General features: G+C 43.7%; 1 protein-coding gene across 1 annotated transcript; it reads left to right on the forward strand.

Annotated features, from left to right (window-relative positions):
• The first annotated feature begins 793 nt into the window (after positions 1 to 793).
• On the forward strand, positions 794 to 16,933 carry CKMT2 (creatine kinase, mitochondrial 2). The gene is made up of 9 exons (XM_072859360.1): positions 794 to 945; positions 2,244 to 2,442; positions 3,635 to 3,730; positions 4,490 to 4,711; positions 7,096 to 7,181; positions 9,792 to 9,915; positions 12,335 to 12,469; positions 12,827 to 12,952; positions 16,814 to 16,933. The coding sequence occupies exons 1-9, from the start codon at positions 794 to 796 to the stop codon at positions 16,931 to 16,933; spliced, it is 1,260 nt and encodes a 419-aa protein (XP_072715461.1).
• Positions 16,934 to 20,769: the final 3,836 nt, after the last annotated feature.

Consider the following 20,769-nt stretch of genomic DNA (forward strand, 5'->3'; position numbering starts at 1 on the left):
CAGAAAACCATGCAAGCAGATGAGAAGATCTTTTTACCAAGTGAGATGATATAGATGCAACATTGGATTTTTCTTTAGACAGGAGTGGAAAAGGCAAAGAAGTACAGGGTTTGGGGCTAACTAACCCAGATTGACATGAAAATTATCAGAAATTAGAACACTTTGTTCACTGAAAATAAAACCAAATGTGGCGTTTAATTTAAACCTCCAAAAGAATTATGAAAAGATTGCATAAACAATTATGTTTTTTAAAACCTTGAAAAAACAACTGAAGCAGCATATCCTGGGGGAAAGGTCACGTTCTCTTGTAAATCTTCCATGCCCATTTTCCAAAGATGATTTACCAGAGTCCAGTTTTGAGAATAAGCTTCTGCCAGTGACACAAATTGGAATTTGTGTCCTTTATTTAAACAGGAGTTGTATCTCCCTGAGGAACTCACAGTCACTGGCAATACCAGTCAAATTCTGATTCTTGGAAGAAAAAATGTGCATTGCCTTCTTCAGACTTTCACAGAACATGCCATTTTCTCTGCTAGACTTAGAGACCTCCTGTACTCCAGACATAATCCCAGTAGAATTAAATAGAAAAAAATACAGGTATAGGAATAATACATGAAATACTAACCATTTTTCTGAACACACTATAGAAGTGCAATTCAATAATAAAAATAAATTTCTTCTCTTACAGGGCTACGATTTAAAGTGAGGGTTTACTTGTCATTAGCACTGCCTGAGGACTTATGGGTTGACATTGGGCTGTCTTCTCTTCCAGACTTTGTATCCTCCGAGAGGAATGGCTAGCACCTTCTGTCGTCTCCTGGCTGGCCGTGCAACCACTGCACTCTTTGCAGCTGCAGGCACAGGGGTGCTAACCACCGGGTACCTCCTCAACCAGCAAAATGTGAAGGCTGCTGTTCAGGAAAAACGGAAACTCTTCCCTCCAAGGTAAGGACTTGGGGTTAGGCATCCTGGAGCACAGCACCCTGTTAACTGGGCCAGGAGCAACGTTTAACTCTTTGGAGGAAGAAGACTCCTGTCAAAGCTGTAGAGTCCTCATGCGGTCACACTGTCTGCATGTCTGTCCATGGGCTGTGTGACCTGAAAAACAGCACCCTTTATTAATAACCCCAGTTTTAGGTAGCACCAACAACGGCCTCCAAGACCAGAAAGCAGGGATGTGAGATAGTATCAACACTCAAAACCAACCATTGACAAACAATGACAAACCTAAGAAGTGCTTCAAATTTTAGGCAGAGCTGTATATTAGTCCTTATTTTACCTCATCAGCTATTGAACGCTTTGCAGCTCAACCAATTGGACTGGCTGATTGTACGGACTCTACTATTAGGAAATGTGAAAATATTTTCCTTATGCAAGTAGTAAAGAAATCTCCCATATAACTGCTGTACTTGAAATACTCTTAATACTGTTACAAACTGGCTGGCTGATGATTAGAAACAAATTACAGACCTTCTTCTCTGTAAGTTGATTTTGCTAGCTGTACTTGTGAAAAACAATACGGATCAGGCTCTGACAGACTTTTTTTTTTTAAGTAGTGAATAGTATCCTAGTTAAAATATATTCTCATAGAAATAATGGAGTTGTGCATAAAGCAAATTGTTACCAGTACAAGGTAGATGTGCTCTGACTCAGTTGCAAAAATGCCTTGCTAAAGCATAACATCTTTATTTTCCCTGGCTCAGTACACCATGCAGCTTTCTGTAAATAGTAATGCCATTAAAGCAAACCCAGATATTGTAGAAGAATAAGCTACCCAGCTGACATAGATGAGACAGTCCCACTGATGTCCACTAAGCTGTGAGAGCACCTGGGCTCTGAATTACAAAGAACTTCTTCAGCTAAACTTAATTCCCTTCCTGCTTGAACAAAACAATGTTAAAGCTCTTTATTTCTGAGTAAGAGTGTCTCAGCAGAGATTTAATGGGGCTTAGTACACTTTCAGAGCTCATTGGGATTCATTTTCCTGATGGCCTCGAGCAGCAGAAAGCTGCAATTGCCTGTAGGTATGGTGGCCCACCGGTGTGCAATGTAGGGTACTTTCAATGACCTGAATCTTCCTCCCTTCCTAAAATTCAATGCAACATATAGACCGAGAACTAATTACACTTTTAAACCATGCTGTGTACTCTGTATCTCATGATCCCTTTAATAGCTTCATAAACTAGCAAGGATTACTCTTCAAAGGTGCCACATTAATTGCTTGGGATTCTTCTTTTCTTCAGCGCAGACTATCCTGATCTCCGCAAACATAACAACTGCATGGCTGAGTGCCTCACGCCGGCCATTTACGCTAGGCTAAGGGACAAGATGACTCCCAACGGCTACACCCTGGACCAGTGCATCCAAACTGGGGTTGACAATCCTGGCCACCCTTTCATTAAAACTGTGGGCATGGTCGCAGGTGATGAAGAATCCTATGAGGTAAGACGTTTCCACAATGCTGTCGTATTTGGTTCACTTTTCGTGGTATCATTCACAAGAGCTCATTAGATGAAGACAGATTCCCAGTAGGGTACGCCCTCCTAAGATAAATTGCATCCCAAAGAGTACATAAGGGGCAGGCCATGTGCATAAAGATGGTGTTTTCCCTACTCTTCCACATTAGGACATGCATGAACATGAGGCGTTACTCCATCGCCATCTCTGCTGCAAATGAGGTTAATAAAAAGTACCTGCTTGGGAGCAGCTGCTACCTGCCTCCAGCAGCTGCCCTCCTCCCTATGACTAAACTTAGCTTATGGCAAAGCTATGCAACCCCGAGACACACAAAATAAAGGTAATGTGGAAATTACTTTGTGGAACAGCAGAGGCAAAACAGCAGAGTAAATCCAAAAATGTTTCTGGTAAGTGCCAGACATCATAAAGCCACAATTTTTGGATCATGATGAAAGCCAAAGATAGACAGCATTAGGATGGACAGGTTTATTTAACTCTGGAATAAGGAGAAGAGGAAAAGAGAAGAAAATCCTGATTTTTGTTGACCTCTGTGGTCTGGTTTCTTCAGTCTACCTACAATGATACCTATTCTTATACAGTCTCCTAACAGTATCCCAAATGCTGGGCTGCTGAGACATCTGGCATTCTGGACTATCAGTGTCTGTGGTTCAGTTTCCTCATTTAGTGCCACTGCCACTGCTCCTCATCCGCATGAAGGTGTGGTTGTGATCGGTGTGACGCACCTGAGACAAGTGGCTCTAACAAGGACTAGTATTCCATGGCAGTGAAGACATAGGGTATTCCTGCATGACCTAAAAACAAGAGGCAAGCTGCCGGGGGACTCTGAGTGTGTGTTCTGGTTGGTAATACATCCTGAAACCTAATCTGGTTGCCACCACATCCAGTACCTGTCTGTGGTAACTAGAGTAAGCTTGTAACTTCAGTAAGGTGCAATTGCACGTTCTTTTTGTTGTGAAGATGAGCAACTGCTGCAGAGCACTGTCTAGGTCAAAAGCACCCCCTTTTTGCATATTTACCCCTGTCTGCATTTGCAAAGCCCCCTTTACATCTGTCCCCCAGGAGCCTGTGCCAGGGGACTTCTCCTGTGGCTGACGCTGGTGCGTTTAAGTGTTTCTATGATGCTGCAGACTCTTTCTAGATTCTCTTGACTCCATAGGTGTTTGCTGAGATTTTTGACCCTGTCATTAAAGTGAGACATAACGGCTATGATCCACGGACAATGAAGCATCACACGGACCTCGATGCATCCAAGGTAGGATTGAAGTAAAATAATGAGACAATAAAGGTTCAAGGCTGCTTCTTACAGTGATGATATTGCATGCAATAATACTTTTCTTTTTCCTGATCCAACTCCAAAGACAGTAATTTTAGGGTTAAGGAAAGTGGGATGCCACTCATGGCCCTAACAGGAAGACAGCTGCATCCCTACCTTGTTCCTAGCAGAGGGATCAGTCTCAACTGTATTAAGCATTTGGGCCACAGTCTCACTTGGCATTGTAGGTCTGTAGGTCTGTTCATGAGCTTACAGATACCCGTGCGTCTAAGGGTTGGAATGAAAGCAGGAGTTGACTGCACTACGCCCACATTCACGTGATCAAACCTTATCTGCTGCTTAATATTTTCTTCATAGTTCAGCTACACTGTGGTTTATAATCTTCTTGGGCTTTCCTCTTTTGAAGGATCTTGTGTACCTGGCCCCCTACTTCTGCCCATATCTGTGTTTCCAAAACCCATGCAGACTCCTTCATATTTTGGGACCATGAAGGACTAGCTGGTTACTCTGCCACATTCATTCAGCCAAAGAAACCTGTTTTCCTTTAAAAAAACTCCTGGTGTCTGAAATTCTGAGGGGCTCCTGGTATCCTGAGTATTTGTGATCTCATGGAGAGGTCGTCATGCCTCGGCAGAAAGACGCCCCCTTTTTGTACAATGGGATTTTTTATTTTTTTTTAAATGGTGGAGTACAACACAGGGGACTGTGCGTGCACTAATGAAAACATTCTTCCTTCAGATCACCCACGGTCAATTTGACGAGCGCTACGTCCTCTCATCACGGGTGCGGACTGGCCGCAGCATCCGGGGCCTCAGCCTTCCTCCTGCCTGCACCAGGGCAGAGCGGAGAGAGGTGGAGAACGTCGTGGTCACCGCGCTCGCTGGGCTGAAAGGAGACCTCTCTGGCAAGTACTACAGCTTGACCAATATGTCCGAGAAGGATCAGCAGCAGCTTATTGATGTAAGTATGCTCCAATGTTGACACCACCTTCATTTACTCTCGTTTATCTTAATTTTCATCTTTCTCTGGGGTACATGCTTTACTGTGTAGCTAAGGAGGACAATCACAGCATTAACCCAGTAGTTAATGGCCTGTCAATATTTTTAACATAATGGCAAAGCATCCAGGGTCTATATTTTGGCTAAGTACATACTGTGCAGGTCCAAAACGTGGAGTTATATTCTAGATAGCAAGATCTGTGTCAAATCAAATATACATGGCTGCTGTCACCTCTTTGGACAAATAACGAAGTAAATTCAGGACTTTTTTTTGGTCATTTCCTTGAGCAAAGATTGATATTTTCTATATTAATAACCATTCTAACTAAAAATATTACACTGAGATAAGCAGTAAGTATTACCTGTATTCTGGACTGTCGGGGTGGGGGACTTTGGCTGTAATTTCTTTATGTCAAAACTACACTGATTCTAATTTCCCCAAAATGGCTCTAGCCAACTGCACCCAGGTGTCCTTTTCCCAGTCCTGTAACTGTGTTTAAGGACTTGAAGGATCAGGCCCATAACGAGAGTTTTCATTGTCACACAGATGGAAACACAAGGATTTTCATCATGGATTTTGTCACAGCATGTGACATGTCAAACAAACCTTGAATGTGCATTTTAAATATCCAAAGGAATGGCTGTACCCTGTTAGCTATATTCATGGCACATTAATCCATAACATCAACCAAAAGGGAGCTGATGAAGTAACATAACTATTTATAACCCTGGAACTAGGTGTCACAGTCGGGATTAACCAGGAGTTAAGAATTTATGTAAGGTCAGTAACTTTTTTAATTGAATGTCCTTGGTAATATGTTTATTGACAAGATGTTGATGACCTATTTTAGGTTTTATTTCGTTGCCTTTTTCAGCAGGAGAGAGCTCCTCAGAAAGCAGAGGTTGAAATAGGAGTGTGGTGAATATAATTCCTTCATGGTTTAAGGCTGAGTCCTTTGGGAAGTGGAATGGGCTTCACTGATTCATCACTTTACCTTGTTTTGTTTGTTTTTATGGTAATGCAGATCTACAGAAATCAGGACATTGAATGTTGTAACCTCAGATTCCATCTCTAACTCATACCATTGCTTACCTCCTCCGGTACTTTAGGACCTTGAACCTCTATGGTATCAGGCTTTCCACCAGCCTTTAATAAGCACCATTTGATCTCTGTAAGATCAAATCAGTGCTAGCTGAATGGCATTCAGCACAGAAGGCATTTGGTACTTTGCAGATTTGGGCCATATGCACGTAAGGGAAACTAATAGTGCTCAGCTGTTTTCCTGCAAAAAGGGAATTTTTCTTTCAAGCAAAAGTCTTGAGTGGAGCAAGCTGAGGAAGGAAATCTTGTGTCCCTGTGATGAGCAAAGAGAACTCTATGCCTTTTCTTTCTACATGGTTGGGGTTCTGGCTGCATCATGTCCATCACAGGGTATTCAAAGATGAAAACCTAAAATTCTCCACTAAGGGGAAAAAGAAGTAAGCATATCAACTTGTCTACCATGTCATATTTACTCTGGATAGTGTGCCTCACTATTCTTACTTAAATCCTAGATTAAAAAAAAAAAACAACCAACACCCCCTCCCCCCCCAAACCCTCACACAACATTTGATATGGCAGTGTTTGAGGAATTAAGAACTAATAATTTTTCAGCACACACATGAAAATCAAATATTTATTTGCTTTGGGAAAAAAACAGCTCCATTGTTTAAAAAAAAATCTAAATGATCTGGAATGTGGCAAGTCGGTGGCACAGCAAGTGCTACATTTATTAAATCAGAAATAGCATCTCCATTAAGGAACAGAACAAGTCTGTGATTCCAAAAGGTCAAGCTTAGCATTGATTTCATTCCTACCTTGACTTCATGCTCAGAATAAATTGCTAAATCTCTGTGCTGGAGAAATATCTTTTCAGAACTAGCATTTTTTTTCCCCCAGTCTTTAAGGACTCATTGCCTTCTCCTACCCTGAAATTTGTCTGTATGCAGAGAACACCTCTGGTGCTAGCAGTCAGGTCCCTCCAGAATACCCTTTGGTGTGTATATGTGGTATTAGGTCCGCACCTCTCATTCCTCCCTGCATTTGAAAAATATTTTTGGCAAAACATGGTCATATTACCGATGTCAGTGAGAATCTGCAAGACTCAAGAAAATCACCTGTGTAGAATGCTTTTAGTTTTCAGAATAAGGAACCAGATTCACCAGCTATACTATGTGATTTACTTGTACATTGACTGCCTTCACATAAAATGTATTAGCGTTATATTGCTTCCTTGAATAAACTTGAATTTTGTTTTGTTTTCTCTCTCTCTTTCTCTCTCTCTTTCGCCTCATTTCGCTGTCCAGGACCATTTTCTCTTTGATAAGCCAGTGTCTCCTTTGCTAACATGTGCTGGGATGGCACGTGACTGGCCAGATGCCAGAGGAATCTGGTATGTTGTGTGACATGCAGAAGCTTGTGTCGTGTTTTAAAGATTGTGTTACAAATCTCCTTGCTTGTCCTAACCTTGCAGCCACTCTGTCCCCATACTCACAGCATGTTCGGTTTGCTCTTAAAAAAAGTGTTTTCTTGCTTAATTAAAAAAACCCAACCAAATGAAATCCAGTAATGAACAACAGAATGGGTACAACCTTTATACTGATACCACACAGTATCATAGGCATAGCTCCTTCTTTGGGTTTTTGTCTCCATTTTTTCTATTTCTAGATAAAAAATTGATTTGGGAAAGAGCCTGTGAGTTACCATGCAGAGCTGAGGTTACAAAAGCAGCTCTAGCACCAGACTGTAGCCATGCTGTCAGCTAGAAACCACCGGCCATACAGCTGCAGGACACCACATTGCAAATTCCTGTCCCCCTCCACACTGTCAAGAAACAGAGTGTTATTTTAATTCCCAGAGCTGAAAGTAACCCTTTCTTTCCAAATGAACTGGACAAAAAGGAGATACAGAAGTTGAATTTCCTATTTCATTCTAGGTCAGCTTCTACTTTCACAACACCCTTGACATATTTTGTGCCCAAATACAGTATTTTCTGGGGAGAGAAAAGGGTAATAGCTCTAAGATCAGTGCACACAGCCGCTAGCAGAGGATGGGGGCAGCTGTGCAGTGCATAGCATCTGCATCCATCATGGTATACTTCTAGGCATTACCAGATGCTTTAATTCTGAAAAATTAGGCTAAAAAGGATTCTGAGGAATCACCTAGCCTATCTCCTTGCCCTAGGCAGGTTCAGAACTTTCAGAGGGGATGGGACTTTATGTGGAAAAAAACCCCAACTGTTCTCCAAGCAGCGTATGACAATACTGGCTCATGTTCAGAAGCATAGCCAGTATTACTGCGATGAGCTAAACGTGATTTCTGTCGGGGAGCAGGTGCTGTGAAACCTGATCACTCCTGAAACCTGATGACCTGCTGGAAATCTGTGAGGATTTTTTTATTTCAACAAGCTTCAGATTAGTTCCCTGGTCGCCATCTAAATCTGAGGAAGAGGAAAAGGATAAATCTGAGGCATCCCATTCATTGTCTCTACAAACAAACAGGAGAAGTACCAACAACATAAGTACTATCCAGGGATCTGCTGAATAAAACAGACCTGGTTTTTGGCTTGTTTTACATGTGAAATATCAGGCAGACTGGAAAAAAATTAGTATGTCTGGAAAGTATTTCAGCAAGCCACATTTGGAAAACCTGCCTTTCTCTTGCAAGACATTGTTGTCAAAAAGAGTACACATTCTGGAAATTATTTTCCAGAAGTATATTCCAGAATCATATAAATTTATATATTATTATATATAATTCTATATAAATTCTATATAAATTCTATAAATTATATAAATTATAGAAAATATAATTATATAAAAATTATTATATTCCAGAATTATATCAATTATAAAGATTGCGATCCTGTCCTTGTTGTGGGCTGCAGGACTATTCCCACCGACCTCACCAGCAGCGATGGCACGATTTAAATGCACTCAGCGTGGCCTCCCTCCACGTTCCTTAAAGCAATGGGGAGACTTAGCTAATTAGAGGGGGAGCTGAGTCAGGCCAACCTCACTCTGTTTGGAAAACCCTCCCCTGATCATTCGTACGTGACTGAAGACAGGTAACTGGACCTCGGGTGACCGCAATGTCAGGACACAGGATGTTTACATCTGGCAAACCTGAAGTGGAAAAAAGGGAGTCGCAGTTAAAGACCAGCTGAAAGTCGGGCTCTCAGTGAACTTTAACTTTCAAATTTTATGTGTTTCAAACCCGGTAATATTCCACTGTTTGTATGAATGAGTCTGATCCCATCAATCACCTTCTATGTGCTGTAGAAAGGCTGTAGTAGAAGACAGAAAAAGTGGAGAAAAAGCCAGGAAAAGTGACCTCGGGTTTGACCCAGCACTTAATAAACCCAGCTATGACTGATCTGTTTGAAGCAAGAGTGGGTATCTTCAGGCATTTTCATCGTGACTGACAAGCCAGCATCGCTAATGCGCTGCCCGGAAGCAACGTGCAGCTGCTGTCCTCGGACACGTATCGTGACTGATGTGGCAATCCAGTGCTACCAAGCGCCCAAGAGGGCACTGGGATTTGATTTAGGGGAGAATACAATTAAGGAAGGACATATTGCTTGGCCCCCAGCAGCATGTAAACGTTAGGGTTTTTTTCCTAGCTGCACAGTTTTCTAAGAACAATAAAAACTGTCCCCAGTGACGGAGGATGCAGAGCTTGGCTTCTCCTTTTGCTGCACCTCCCAGCTGTGCTCGTGCTAGAGGACAAGATGTTTTTCCTCGCTCAGCACCACGGCAGCATGGTGTGATCAGAAAAAGTGTTCTTCTCGCTGTGCCCAAGAAACCCACGTAATGCCATTGGCATGGGGATCCAACTGTGAAAGCAGCTCAGATCCCTAACTCTGCAGAACAATGTTATTTTGCTACACTGAACCTCTCCACAGCCCTGAAAGACTGTGATAAAGCTAAGGATACTGAGAATTATTTTTCAGGGCTTGTCTTTTTAAAGATACTCTTTTTTTTTTTTTTTTCCTCTCAACCAGGCATAACAATGACAAGACATTTCTCATCTGGATTAATGAAGAGGACCACACCAGGGTGATCTCCATGGAGAAGGGTGGCAACATGAAACGGGTGTTTGAAAGATTTTGCCGTGGTTTAAAAGAGGTAGTATCTTAATGAGTTTATTATTACAATTTGTTTATTGCTGGGCTGTTGTCAGCACTGCTTACCGTGGTTCATACTGAACAGTCATCTCCGGGAGCAGCACAATGAAGTAACACCAGTCCACATAGCAACCCACACTAATGCAGTTAAAGAAGGAAACACGGGCAAATTGCTAGCTGAGTTGTAGGGAAAAATAAATAAAATGTCTTTGCAGTTTTTCTATTAAAATCTTCAGCACAAGCTGGCTGAAGAAATATCTCCTTTTTGCCACTTTGCCTGCAGGCTGTGGGAATTCACAAATCAAGCATTTTATTTGGGTTGCTTGATTTGCTTGAATGAAGAATTTATTTGGCCCAGCTTCCTGGTTCTCATCCCTGATGCTGGGAGCGGAGCGGATGCTGCTGAGGTTGTGCACAGAACTAAGGACTTAAGAACCCTGGGCTCACTGACAATTTTGGGGAGATACAGGGTTTTGTGATAAAAATACTAAAACCTGATAGCCAGGGCTCCTGGTCTAGCTATTCATAAAGACAAAAAAAGCCTTCAAGAGATGGTGTGTGGATTAAAACAGTTTTGTCTAGACAATCCAGGTATAGCTGCAAGCTGGCTCCGGCACAGTGCAGCCCCACATACTGCTCTGGCACAGAAAAAGCTGCTTTAACAGAGAAAGAGGATTTTACTGTGTCCCACAGGTAATATAGCAAGATGCTGTGGGACAGGTGACGTGGCCAAACACTATTCTCCACTACTCTTGTCCACATCATTCCTGGTTGGATTGCCATAATACATAGAGGTTAAACTATGTCAGACTGAAACTGGCTTGAAACTGTCTCCAAGACTGTAAGAATATTCACACTGCATAAAACAACTACTTCTCCCCATTGGGATCCTTGGAAAGCTCACTTCATCTGAACTGTGGAGGAATAGCATTTGTCTCCATCACACTGCTCTTCTTCTTGGGTATGGAAATGCATACTGGGCCAGCCTTGGACCTCTTGCTTCATTCTTCTGACCTTTGCAAAACAGCTTCTCTGGCTTTCTAGAGACATCCCTGTCTCAGAAAACCCCCAGTAAGTGTAGAGCTGATACATCTGTGCACCCCTTCCATACCACTTCACAGCCGCCAGCCAAAACAACAAGGCCAAGTAGGACAGTGGGGACTTACAATCTCTTGACTGTGGAAGCAGAGGAAGTTCAGAGCATGCATAGGGAAGTCTGAGTATGTAGTGTGTTTGGGAACACAGAGAAACAAAAGCACCTAATGTATGCTCCTTTGGCACTGGGGTGGTTAACTGGGACCTGTTAGGTTTCCAAGGTCTACCCATGAGACTGAACAGCGTACAGGGTGGTGGCCCAGGTGACATGGCTTGCGGATGCTGTTCCCAGCTTTGCCTCTGCTACTGTGCTTAGCTCACGTTCAACAGAGGTCGACCTATGGACCTGGCCATGGGAAGTGGTCAGACAGCTTTGGGAACTGCGACCAGAGCAGGTGGCTGAAGCAGAAAATCAGGTCTAGTTTCCCACCAGCAATTCTAGTGTCCTCACACAATATAGAAATGATGTCAGGAGAGTCCTTTATTCTGTATCCTTCTGCAGAATGGAAGTATTCACCTATATTTGCAGAGGTCTTGTGAGCATGGGCTGGTTTATGTATCTGATTCTCCTGTAGAGGAGAACTGAATTGAAATTGTATTTGGATGGCAGAAGTAAGTCCAGAAAGTGTAGATGAGTGAGCAGAGTACCAGCCTATTCAAAGGTCAGTAGACCCTTGTGATTTTTCTGTGGACAATTATTTCACTATGCTTTCTAATCTGGTCAGAGATCTACTATTGAAAAGCATTATATACAAGCCATGTTGTCTCCTTATAATGGAAGTGTGGCTGTGAATACTAGGCATTTAAAAGTCAAGTATCCTCCCCCTGAGAGTCATGGCATCACCTTGAAAATTACACAAAACTCAGCTTCAGCTCCTTTTGTTTGCTTTGTAGCATTTGAGTCCTTTGGGCTTGTGTGTTGCAGCCTTGCCCCACAAACACCAAGCTTAGAAACGCATGGCAAAAGCCATAATTCTTATGTGAAGAAATGGCTTCACGGGCTAAGGCTATACCAAACCACCATGACAAGGAGCTTTGTGATAAAGTGACGAAGACTCTGCAAGCTAGTGGTCGTGAGAAAACGACAAAGAAATCCTTGTAATATGCACTGGGGATCTTACTGTCTGATGAATGCAAACATTTGCATCAGATCCAAACCAGATTGTACTCGGGTGTAAATTTATGCAACTCCACTGGTGTTAGAGAAGTTCATAATCAACACAGATACATGGTGAAAAGAATCTCAGCTATAAGCAGACATCTTAAAATAAGACATTTGTATGATGCCCCTTTCTTTTTGCTTTCTTTTCTCTTTGCCATCATAGGTGGAAAGATTAATTAAAGAACGGGGCTGGGAGTTCATGTGGAACGAGCGTCTCGGATATGTTCTGACCTGTCCTTCCAACCTGGGAACTGGTTTACGCGCTGGCGTGCATGTTAAGCTGCCCAGGCTTAGCAAGGTACATAAGTCAGTCAAAAGGCCAGTGAGATAAGTCAGCTCTTCTGATTTACAAAGGAACAAATGAAAAATGACAGCTTAGAGCGACTGCACGTTAGCATGATGTGTAACAAGATCCCAGGTATAATGCACGACTAATTGAGCAAGCTTTTACTCTGCGAATTATTGTATTTGTTATGGAAATTAATCTACTCAGCAGACAGATGCCAAGACAGGCTCTAATCCAAGGACTGAGAAAACTATCCACCTCTGCCTGTATTTCTGGAGATGCTATTAAGTCATGGATCATAGCATTGCAAGGATTCAGCCCAATAGGCAGGGTAAAAGGCAATAAGCTTAAACCTGTTTTTTCTGATAGGATCCCAGGTTTCCAAAAATCCTGGAGAACCTGAGGCTGCAAAAGCGTGGCACTGGTGGAGTGGACACGGCAGCTGTGGCAGATGTGTATGACATCTCCAACCTGGACCGCATGGGTCGCTCAGAGGTAACCTGTTCTTTTTTCTTGCTTCGCTTTTTAGCTCAGATCTGTACCGATATGAGTCAGTTTCCCGCCATGTGGGTTCGCTCCACTGACCTCAGTGGAGCCATGGCAGTTTTTACTCCCGATGAATCTGGTCCAATGGAAATGCTTACACAATGAAAAGTTACTGATCTCCATGAAGCGCTTGCCAAATATTCTTGTTGTGGCAATTAAAAAAAAAAAACCCTGAGCAAGTTCCACAAACGTGACTTGTTTGCACCATGCGCCGAGGCTCTCCATTGAGAGCACACAGGTGCTGGAAAGGTTTGGCTTTGGTAACAGACATCCCTCAGGATGGTGTTTCTCAGCATCACAGTGCAAACTCTTAGACCTGACTGCCTGCTGGAGTGCACAGCTATGGATTGGCGTCCTGCTGTCCCTGCAGCGCGGGACATGAGACGTGTGTAAGAAGACGTACAGTGGGCACTGAGCTAGCTGCTACGCATTGGGCAGGTACCTGCTGTACCTGCTGCAAAATGCTGGGGAAAGAAGCAGGGATCGAGTCCTAACCCACTCAGGGAATCAGGCACTGAAAGCAAGACAGCTTAAGGTGTTGTTTTCCTTTTAGTATTCAGTCATGCACTTTCTCCACAGTTAGACAGCAGGACAAGGCCAATCCTTTCACTGAAAAATAACTGAGGAGGAGGAGTTAGTGCCGTCTTCATGTGTCCTGTGTGGCACTGAGCAGAGGGCACAGGAGAGCTAGGGCAAAAATGTAATCATCAGCTCTGAGCCCTCCCTGTTGGGCTGTAGGCTACGATGAGATGGGTTTGTCTCAGACATTTGTTTTGAAGTGATTTCAGTTTGAATGAGTATTTGTGCCAGAGAGTGGAAATGACCCTACAGCCTGGTAGTGCTGCTGCTCTCCGGGGACATTCAGGTCCCAGACCTCATTCCAGTTTCATATTTAAGTATTTTATAAAGCAGAAGAGCTCCTAAGAGCAAATCTACTGGAGGATGGGGGAGAAGCAGCCGTGTCAAAGAGCCATAGCCTCCTCCCACTAGCTCTGCCTGAGCCGAACCCCATTCCATGTCACAGCCTGCAAGTCCTGTGGCACCACTACAGCTTCCCTTTCCTCACCGAGACCAAGGCTGTGTTCACCCTTGGCCATGTCAAGAACAGAGACAAAAATTTACCTTGCAAGACCCTGTCACTCCAGTGATTTGAGCCCTGTGCTAGCAGATAAGAAACAGAGGTTCAAACCTTCTGTCGAACTAGTCTTTCACCCGCCTGTGCGTGCTGTAACCTCTCAGCTATGGTCAACCGGGCAGGAGCTAGTGGGACTGATTTCTCCTGAGCACCCTTTTTCTCCACTAGCAATGCAACACACAATTCGGCCTCAGATGCCAACCTGCTTGTACATGTCAGGATTTGAAGGGCTGCCTGCTTGCCCAGCAGCAAACTTTTAATTACCTTGTGGGCTTTGCTGCTAGTTAAAACTCCACTGCAAAGAAAAGCATGCTGTCAAGGCGTGTTTACCCAGAACAGCACAGCACCGAGACGCTTTGGCAGCTTAGATATGGATGCAGCTTGGCCCTGCTGTTGCAGCGCAACACCTGAGTTCAGCCTGATTCTTGGTAGGTTTTCCTAACACAAATATAACCCTGGGCTAATGCACCTGGGTTACAACTAGATTCAAACTGGTCCACAGCCAGCCAGCTGGCTTCCCTTCCTCGCTCACCTTGGGTTTTCTGCCACTGGGACAGAGCCAAGTCAGGTCTTCTCTGCTTTCTTATTCAGACATGCCCTTGAATGTCTTCACAGCCAAGGGGTGTTTGGACAGGGGTTTGGAAATTTTAAATGTTGGAGTGTGATGTAGGCAGCTATGTTACTTTGGATCTAAACCGAAATAAATAGGAGTGAAAAGCTATTAAGCTGTATTATTTGCAAAGCCAGTACGTGACAAAGACATTTATTAATACCTGAAACATCATAATGTGTGCTTTATACTAAAATAACACTAATAATACAAAAGGATTACACGGCATGATTAATTAATATGAGTTCTACTAACAGATGGCCTAAGCCTACAAATTTTTGCTTATATGAAGACTTCCACTGAAGTCAGTGATGTCTCGTGCAGCAAGGATTCAAAAGATCAAGCCAGTAGATAATATGCAATCCCTAGCTTGAAAATTTTGAAATCTAAATAAGACAAACAAACTCAAAGGGATAGAAATGTTTTATTATAAGACATATTTTTTTCAGTACATAATAAAATAAATTCCATTATGTGGTAAATGTGTTTGCAAGAACTGAATTATGTTCCCAAAGGTGCAAGATAAAATTGTTTGTATTTTTGTTTTGTTTCAGTTACTGGTCAATGCAAACTTAATAGGAAATTCTTTTTCTCCTGGAGGCCTCAAATTCAGACCTCTGATTTCCCAACACAGCTGGTCTGTAAAAGACAATAAAATAAACTGCTAAGCCACCGAAATGCTCTACAGTAAAAACAAATCCCTTGAAAATCTGCGACTGTCACAATAGACAATGGGATTTAGTCTTCGCATTTGGTTTTAACAAACCATTCATTAAAGGTTGCTAATGAACCATGTCATGAAGATTAAGAAAAATCAGTGCTATAGCTTGCTGGCTAACAAAACCACAGGGCCTGTGGTCCTCACATGTCATCGCCTGTGGAGAAAGTCTGCTGGGGACAAGGCACCCTGTATTCTTCAGCAATTTTGAAAAAGCTTACAAAGACTACCCCCTGCCACATAGATTTGCAAATTTTGGTGCTGCTCTGGGCCCAGAGCTAATCCCACCCGTCAGTGTAAATCAAGAGCTGAAAACAAAGCAGTGATGGATGATGTAGAGCCAGCATGAGTTTAGGATGAGCGTCTCTGCTTCAGAGATGTGTGTCCTGGGCTTGGCAAAACCACCTCAGCAAAGCCAGCACGCTTGGCAGAATGAGTAGGACATCTTTCCCCAGAGCTGACAAATCACTGCAGCAGGGTTCATGGTCATCTGCAGGGGAACATATGGTCCTGAGCCACGCCTGCGAAGTACAAGGCTCTGGTTTGACGAGCTTTCTCAGGGAGTCTAAATGGCTGTGGCCAAACAGGTAGTCCTCCCGTCTTCCCAGTCCCAGCCATGTGAAGGACTCCTACCCCGTGCCTCTAGCAGCATTCAGGGCTGGTGTGAATCAGGGCAATGAGCCTCTGTCTTGCTCTCCTTGCACCACCATCCCAGTTAGTCTCTGTCTGGCTCTGTGCTCACATAAATATTTCTGCAAGCACAGGGGCAATACAGGCTTGGGAGCTGGAAGACACAGCAACGGCATGAGCTGCTTCAGCGTGAACTGCCCAGCGATGCTGAGCACTCACAGCACTGCTGTTCTGGTGTCTTCATCCTCGTACATGAGTGTGGGGAACACAACAGACAGGCACCCTGGGCTGTGCCAGGCGTTACTTTTCAGCAAACATCTGGGGAGGATCCCGCACCTTCACAGTAGTCACATTTGAAATAGGTTTCTCAACTCACGCCTAAACATTTTCAGTAAGGAATTTTGGTTTTTTGCTTTGTTCCTATAGGAATATGAGTAAGAGCAGAATTTGGTGGAAATAACTTTAGGGGCCTATTTGAAAATTTCTGTTGCTGGCGGCCCAAACTCAGGGCAAACAGGAGACTGGAATTACTGTGGATTTCCACTGGACCAGCATGACCCATACTCCCTGTGCCACAGGGTGTGTGATCTCTATGCCATGACCCTCCTTACTTACAGCTTTACCTGCTGTTGTTGCAGTACAAGCCAATTTTCCCTTCCTCCATTAATAGCATTAGTTAAAGATTCTATTACTACTATTGTCTTCTTCTTGTTGTAGGTGGAGCTAGTCCAGATTGTCATTGATGGGGTCAATTACCTAGTTGACTGTGAGAAGAAACTGGAAAAAGGTCAAGACATCAAAGTGCCACCACCGTTGCCTCAGTTTGGCAGGAAGTGATCTTGCTGCTGATGGCTAGCAACTGATGGAAAATACAGCTGCCATTCTGACACAAAGGCACCTCTGTATATCTCTGTATAAATATCTGGTGTAATAAAACACTACCTGATACCTAATGTCTCCTCAGATGCCTGGCTGCACTGGCAGAAGCTAGTCTTTGTGCAGCTTTACTAGGATGCACCCAATACTATCACCATGGTACGCTCTTTTGTGGGGACTGCTTCCCTTTCTTTCTTGGTGATAAGAAAAGTACTACCAGAGTAATGCAAAAAGCACAAATCCTTAATTCCAGTCTCCATTTTCGCTTATGGCCATACTTACCAAGTCTCCTATGAGCACCTGATTTTCATTCACAGACGCACTTCCCTCCAGTGACTGTCCAGGCAGCCGAAATCTGACAGCCTGAGGGGCAGGTGCTGTGTAGTGCTCATTGCTTTTTCAGCAACCATTGGACACAACGGTGAGTTCAACAGTTAACTGGAGTAGGCAGCTGCACGTGCGTTCAGTCTCTTAAGTCCACCACTTGACCTGTCATCAGGAACTCAACGGTGTCTCTGCATGGACGCTGTCTCTTCTCTGTCCGGCACTGGTCTGCACACAAAATTCTTTACCATGTCATCCCAAACCCTCAGACTTTTTCACTCCTGGAGAACTCACCAGGTCACTTCTCAGCTGTTTCCCTCAGGCACCATTTCTGGCCTGTGGCCTTGGGCTGCAGCAAGCTGGCCCAAAAATCAGCAGGCAAATCAGTTTGCTGATATTCTGTATCTAACATAAACCTGCTAAGCATGGCCTGTCCTGGTCTTCTGCAGCTTTCAGGTCCCAGGTAATGGGACCAGGCTCAGCTCACTGTCACTCATCAAAGTGCCTTAGGATGTACTGCCACTCTTCCATGTGGTGAGCAGCTTGGGGGAAAGAAGAAACAGCAGACGCTAACAGTCCCACTGATTCCTTCTTTTTTGCATATTGAAACATATTCAGTGCTTCACAGTAACCACATTCAAAACACCAGTTCTCAGGGAAAAAAAAAAGTCAAAGCGTGCTCTGACGAATGCGCTCTCTGTGTTGCTGTTGACTGGGGAGTAGTATCAGCAGAAAATGTTTCAGATCTGTGTAGACAGCAAAACGACACTGCTGAGGTCCTCATTGCTACTGTAGGTATGGGTATGTTTAGGACATGCAGTCCAGTAGTGTCCAAACTGGTGCTTTGGAGCCCATTGCAGCACCTTGAGCAATGCTAGTTTAGTTAATAAAATTCACGCAGTGTAAGCTCCAAGAAAACATTGAGAAAAGGGGTTAGTCCTAGTTTAATTATCTTGTGGCAGGAACTCCCCTAACAAAGCATCCTTCATCAGAAACCTCTCAGCTGACATCTACTGTACAATGCCAGCCTCAAAGCCCCTTGAGAAGGTTTTTCAGTGAGTCATATCTGAAGAGCCGCGACTGGATAGCTAGGCCATAACCAGTTACAGACTTTAAAAATCACAGTTGGAAGCTAATTGAGAGCTAGATGGTGAATTAGCAGCCCTTGGAAATCAGCAGCATGGTGTGCTCTTGTTTCTCGCTCAGAAGGAGAGCTGTTGCGTATAAAGTAGGTTTGAGCTTCCATATGAATGCTGTTTCTTCCTCATCTGTGCTGGGTACATTCCCTAACATTTTGCTACCAGCTTTCTAAATGGTGGTTAATAATAGTAATTCTGGGGGAGGGAAAGAGACTTCTGATGATTTCACATAGAAGGCAAACAAGTAAAACTGGAGAGACTTCACTGTTGTATCTCCAAAACACTCAGATCAACGCAAAATTTGACTGTGGGCCAAACGTGCTCAGATTATAGTCTCTACTTGCTTTTCTCCTGCTGACTTGCAAACTGCTGACAGGCAGTGGTACAAAGTCCAGCTGGCAGCCATTTACTAATAGCATTCCTGAGGGGTTGATATTGGAGCTGATGATACTGTTTTAATACCTTTAATAATGACCTGGATGACGGGGTGCATTACACAGTCAGCCAGTCCACTGCTGGTGCTAAATAAAAGGGAGCAGCTGGTACACTGGAGAGCAGGGCTGCTCTTCAGAGTGCATTTGACTGTAGAAATGGGCTGACAACTCTCATGAAGTTCAACAGAGGCAGAGGCAAAGTCCTGCACCTGGGATGGAGCAACTCCATGCAACAGCACAAGCTGGGGGACAACTGGGTGGAAATCAGCTTTGCAAGGACTTAGGGTCCTGGTGCACAGCAAGTTGAACACGTCAGCAGTATGCCCACACTGGGCTGTATTAGAATCATAGAATCATAGAATGCTTTGGACTGGAAGGGACCTTTACAGGTCATCTAGTCCAACCCCTCTGCAAAGGCTGTGTGTTACTGTGTATTACACACGAGCGTAGCAAACAGCTTGAGGGACATGACTATTACCCCTCCATTTGGTACTTGTGTGGCTTCATCTGGAGTACTGTGTCCAGTTTTGGGCTTCCCCCGTACAGGAAGACAGTGACAAACTGCAGCAAGCCCTGGACAGGGCCATGAAGACAGTCAGGGGGGCTGGAGCATGATGCATGATGTGAAGCTGAGGGAACTGGGTTTGTTTGGTCTGGAGAAAAGAAGGCTAAGGGGAGATCTTACTGATGTCCACAACTGCTGTCTACATCAGACAATGTAGAGAAGACAAGCTCAAGACTCTTCTTGGAGGTGCACAGTGATAGGACAAGAGGCAACAGACACAAGCTGGGACACTGGAAATTCCAGTTAGATATTAGGAAGATCTTTCGCACTATGAGAGTGGTGAAACATTGGAACAGACTTGGAGATACTCAAAACTCGAGGAACAAGGTCATAAACAATCTAATCTAAGTTGGCCCTGCTTTGGGGTTGGGGTGGGATGGGTGGGGTGTTAGACCAGATCACCTCCAGACCTCCCGCCTACATAATTCTGTGATCCCATGATTGAATCAATTATTGCAAAATGCCTGCAGATAAGTAAATAAGCCAGAGAAATGCCCGGGCCATCCTGTGTTCTAACCAGACATGGAATTAAGCCTGCACAAAATACGGATACCCTGATACGATTTACTCTCTGCTACGATTGAACTGTGGCTTTCTCTGTACTGTTGGCTTCCAAGTGTGTCCTTCACAATCAAAATACTCTTCCTCACATGGATTATTTTGTAAAGGCTTGTTATTTGCCATCTACATTTTTCACTGCTGCGATCTTTCTCACTCTCCATGGCCTTTATACTGTCAGCAAGAGTAACTCAGCTGATGAATATGAATGACGTATTTTCATTCTTCATTCCACATCACTATTTAATATTTTAAATGAAACTTACATCATGTATCTATTAACATTATGCTGGACATCTTTACTCAGTCCTGCTCCATCATTACAGTCCTCAGACCAGTTTGCTGTCTGCTTGGACCACGTTTACCTCCAAGTTGAGTACACCCTGGGGCTGGGGGGTGTGGGGAGGTGGGGGGGTCTGTTCCTGTAAGCCTTCAATGACAGCTTAAAGGCAGCACTGCTGCAGCTGCACTGTTTCCAGAGGATATGCTCCGGCGAATGGCTGCAGCAGGATATAAACAACCTGAAAGGTTATCAAACAAAAAACAGAATCATAAAGATTATGATTCAATAAGAAGATATTAAAGGTTAAAAAGCTGGGTTGCTGCACTAACCCTAGACATACGATGTTACTTCTTGCCTTCTCATATTTAGTTTTCCCATGCCACCAATTCTGCATTGCTGAGATCCTCTTCTGCCAATAAAACTCTTTCCTGATAGATTCAGACACTGATTCTCTAGAAATCTTTGGAATTTATTTGATTAAATACTCCAAGAAG

The sequence above is a fragment of the Ciconia boyciana genome, chromosome 4 (assembly GCF_034638445.1).
Source record: "Ciconia boyciana chromosome 4, ASM3463844v1, whole genome shotgun sequence".
Taxonomy (NCBI): Eukaryota; Metazoa; Chordata; class Aves; order Ciconiiformes; family Ciconiidae; genus Ciconia; species Ciconia boyciana.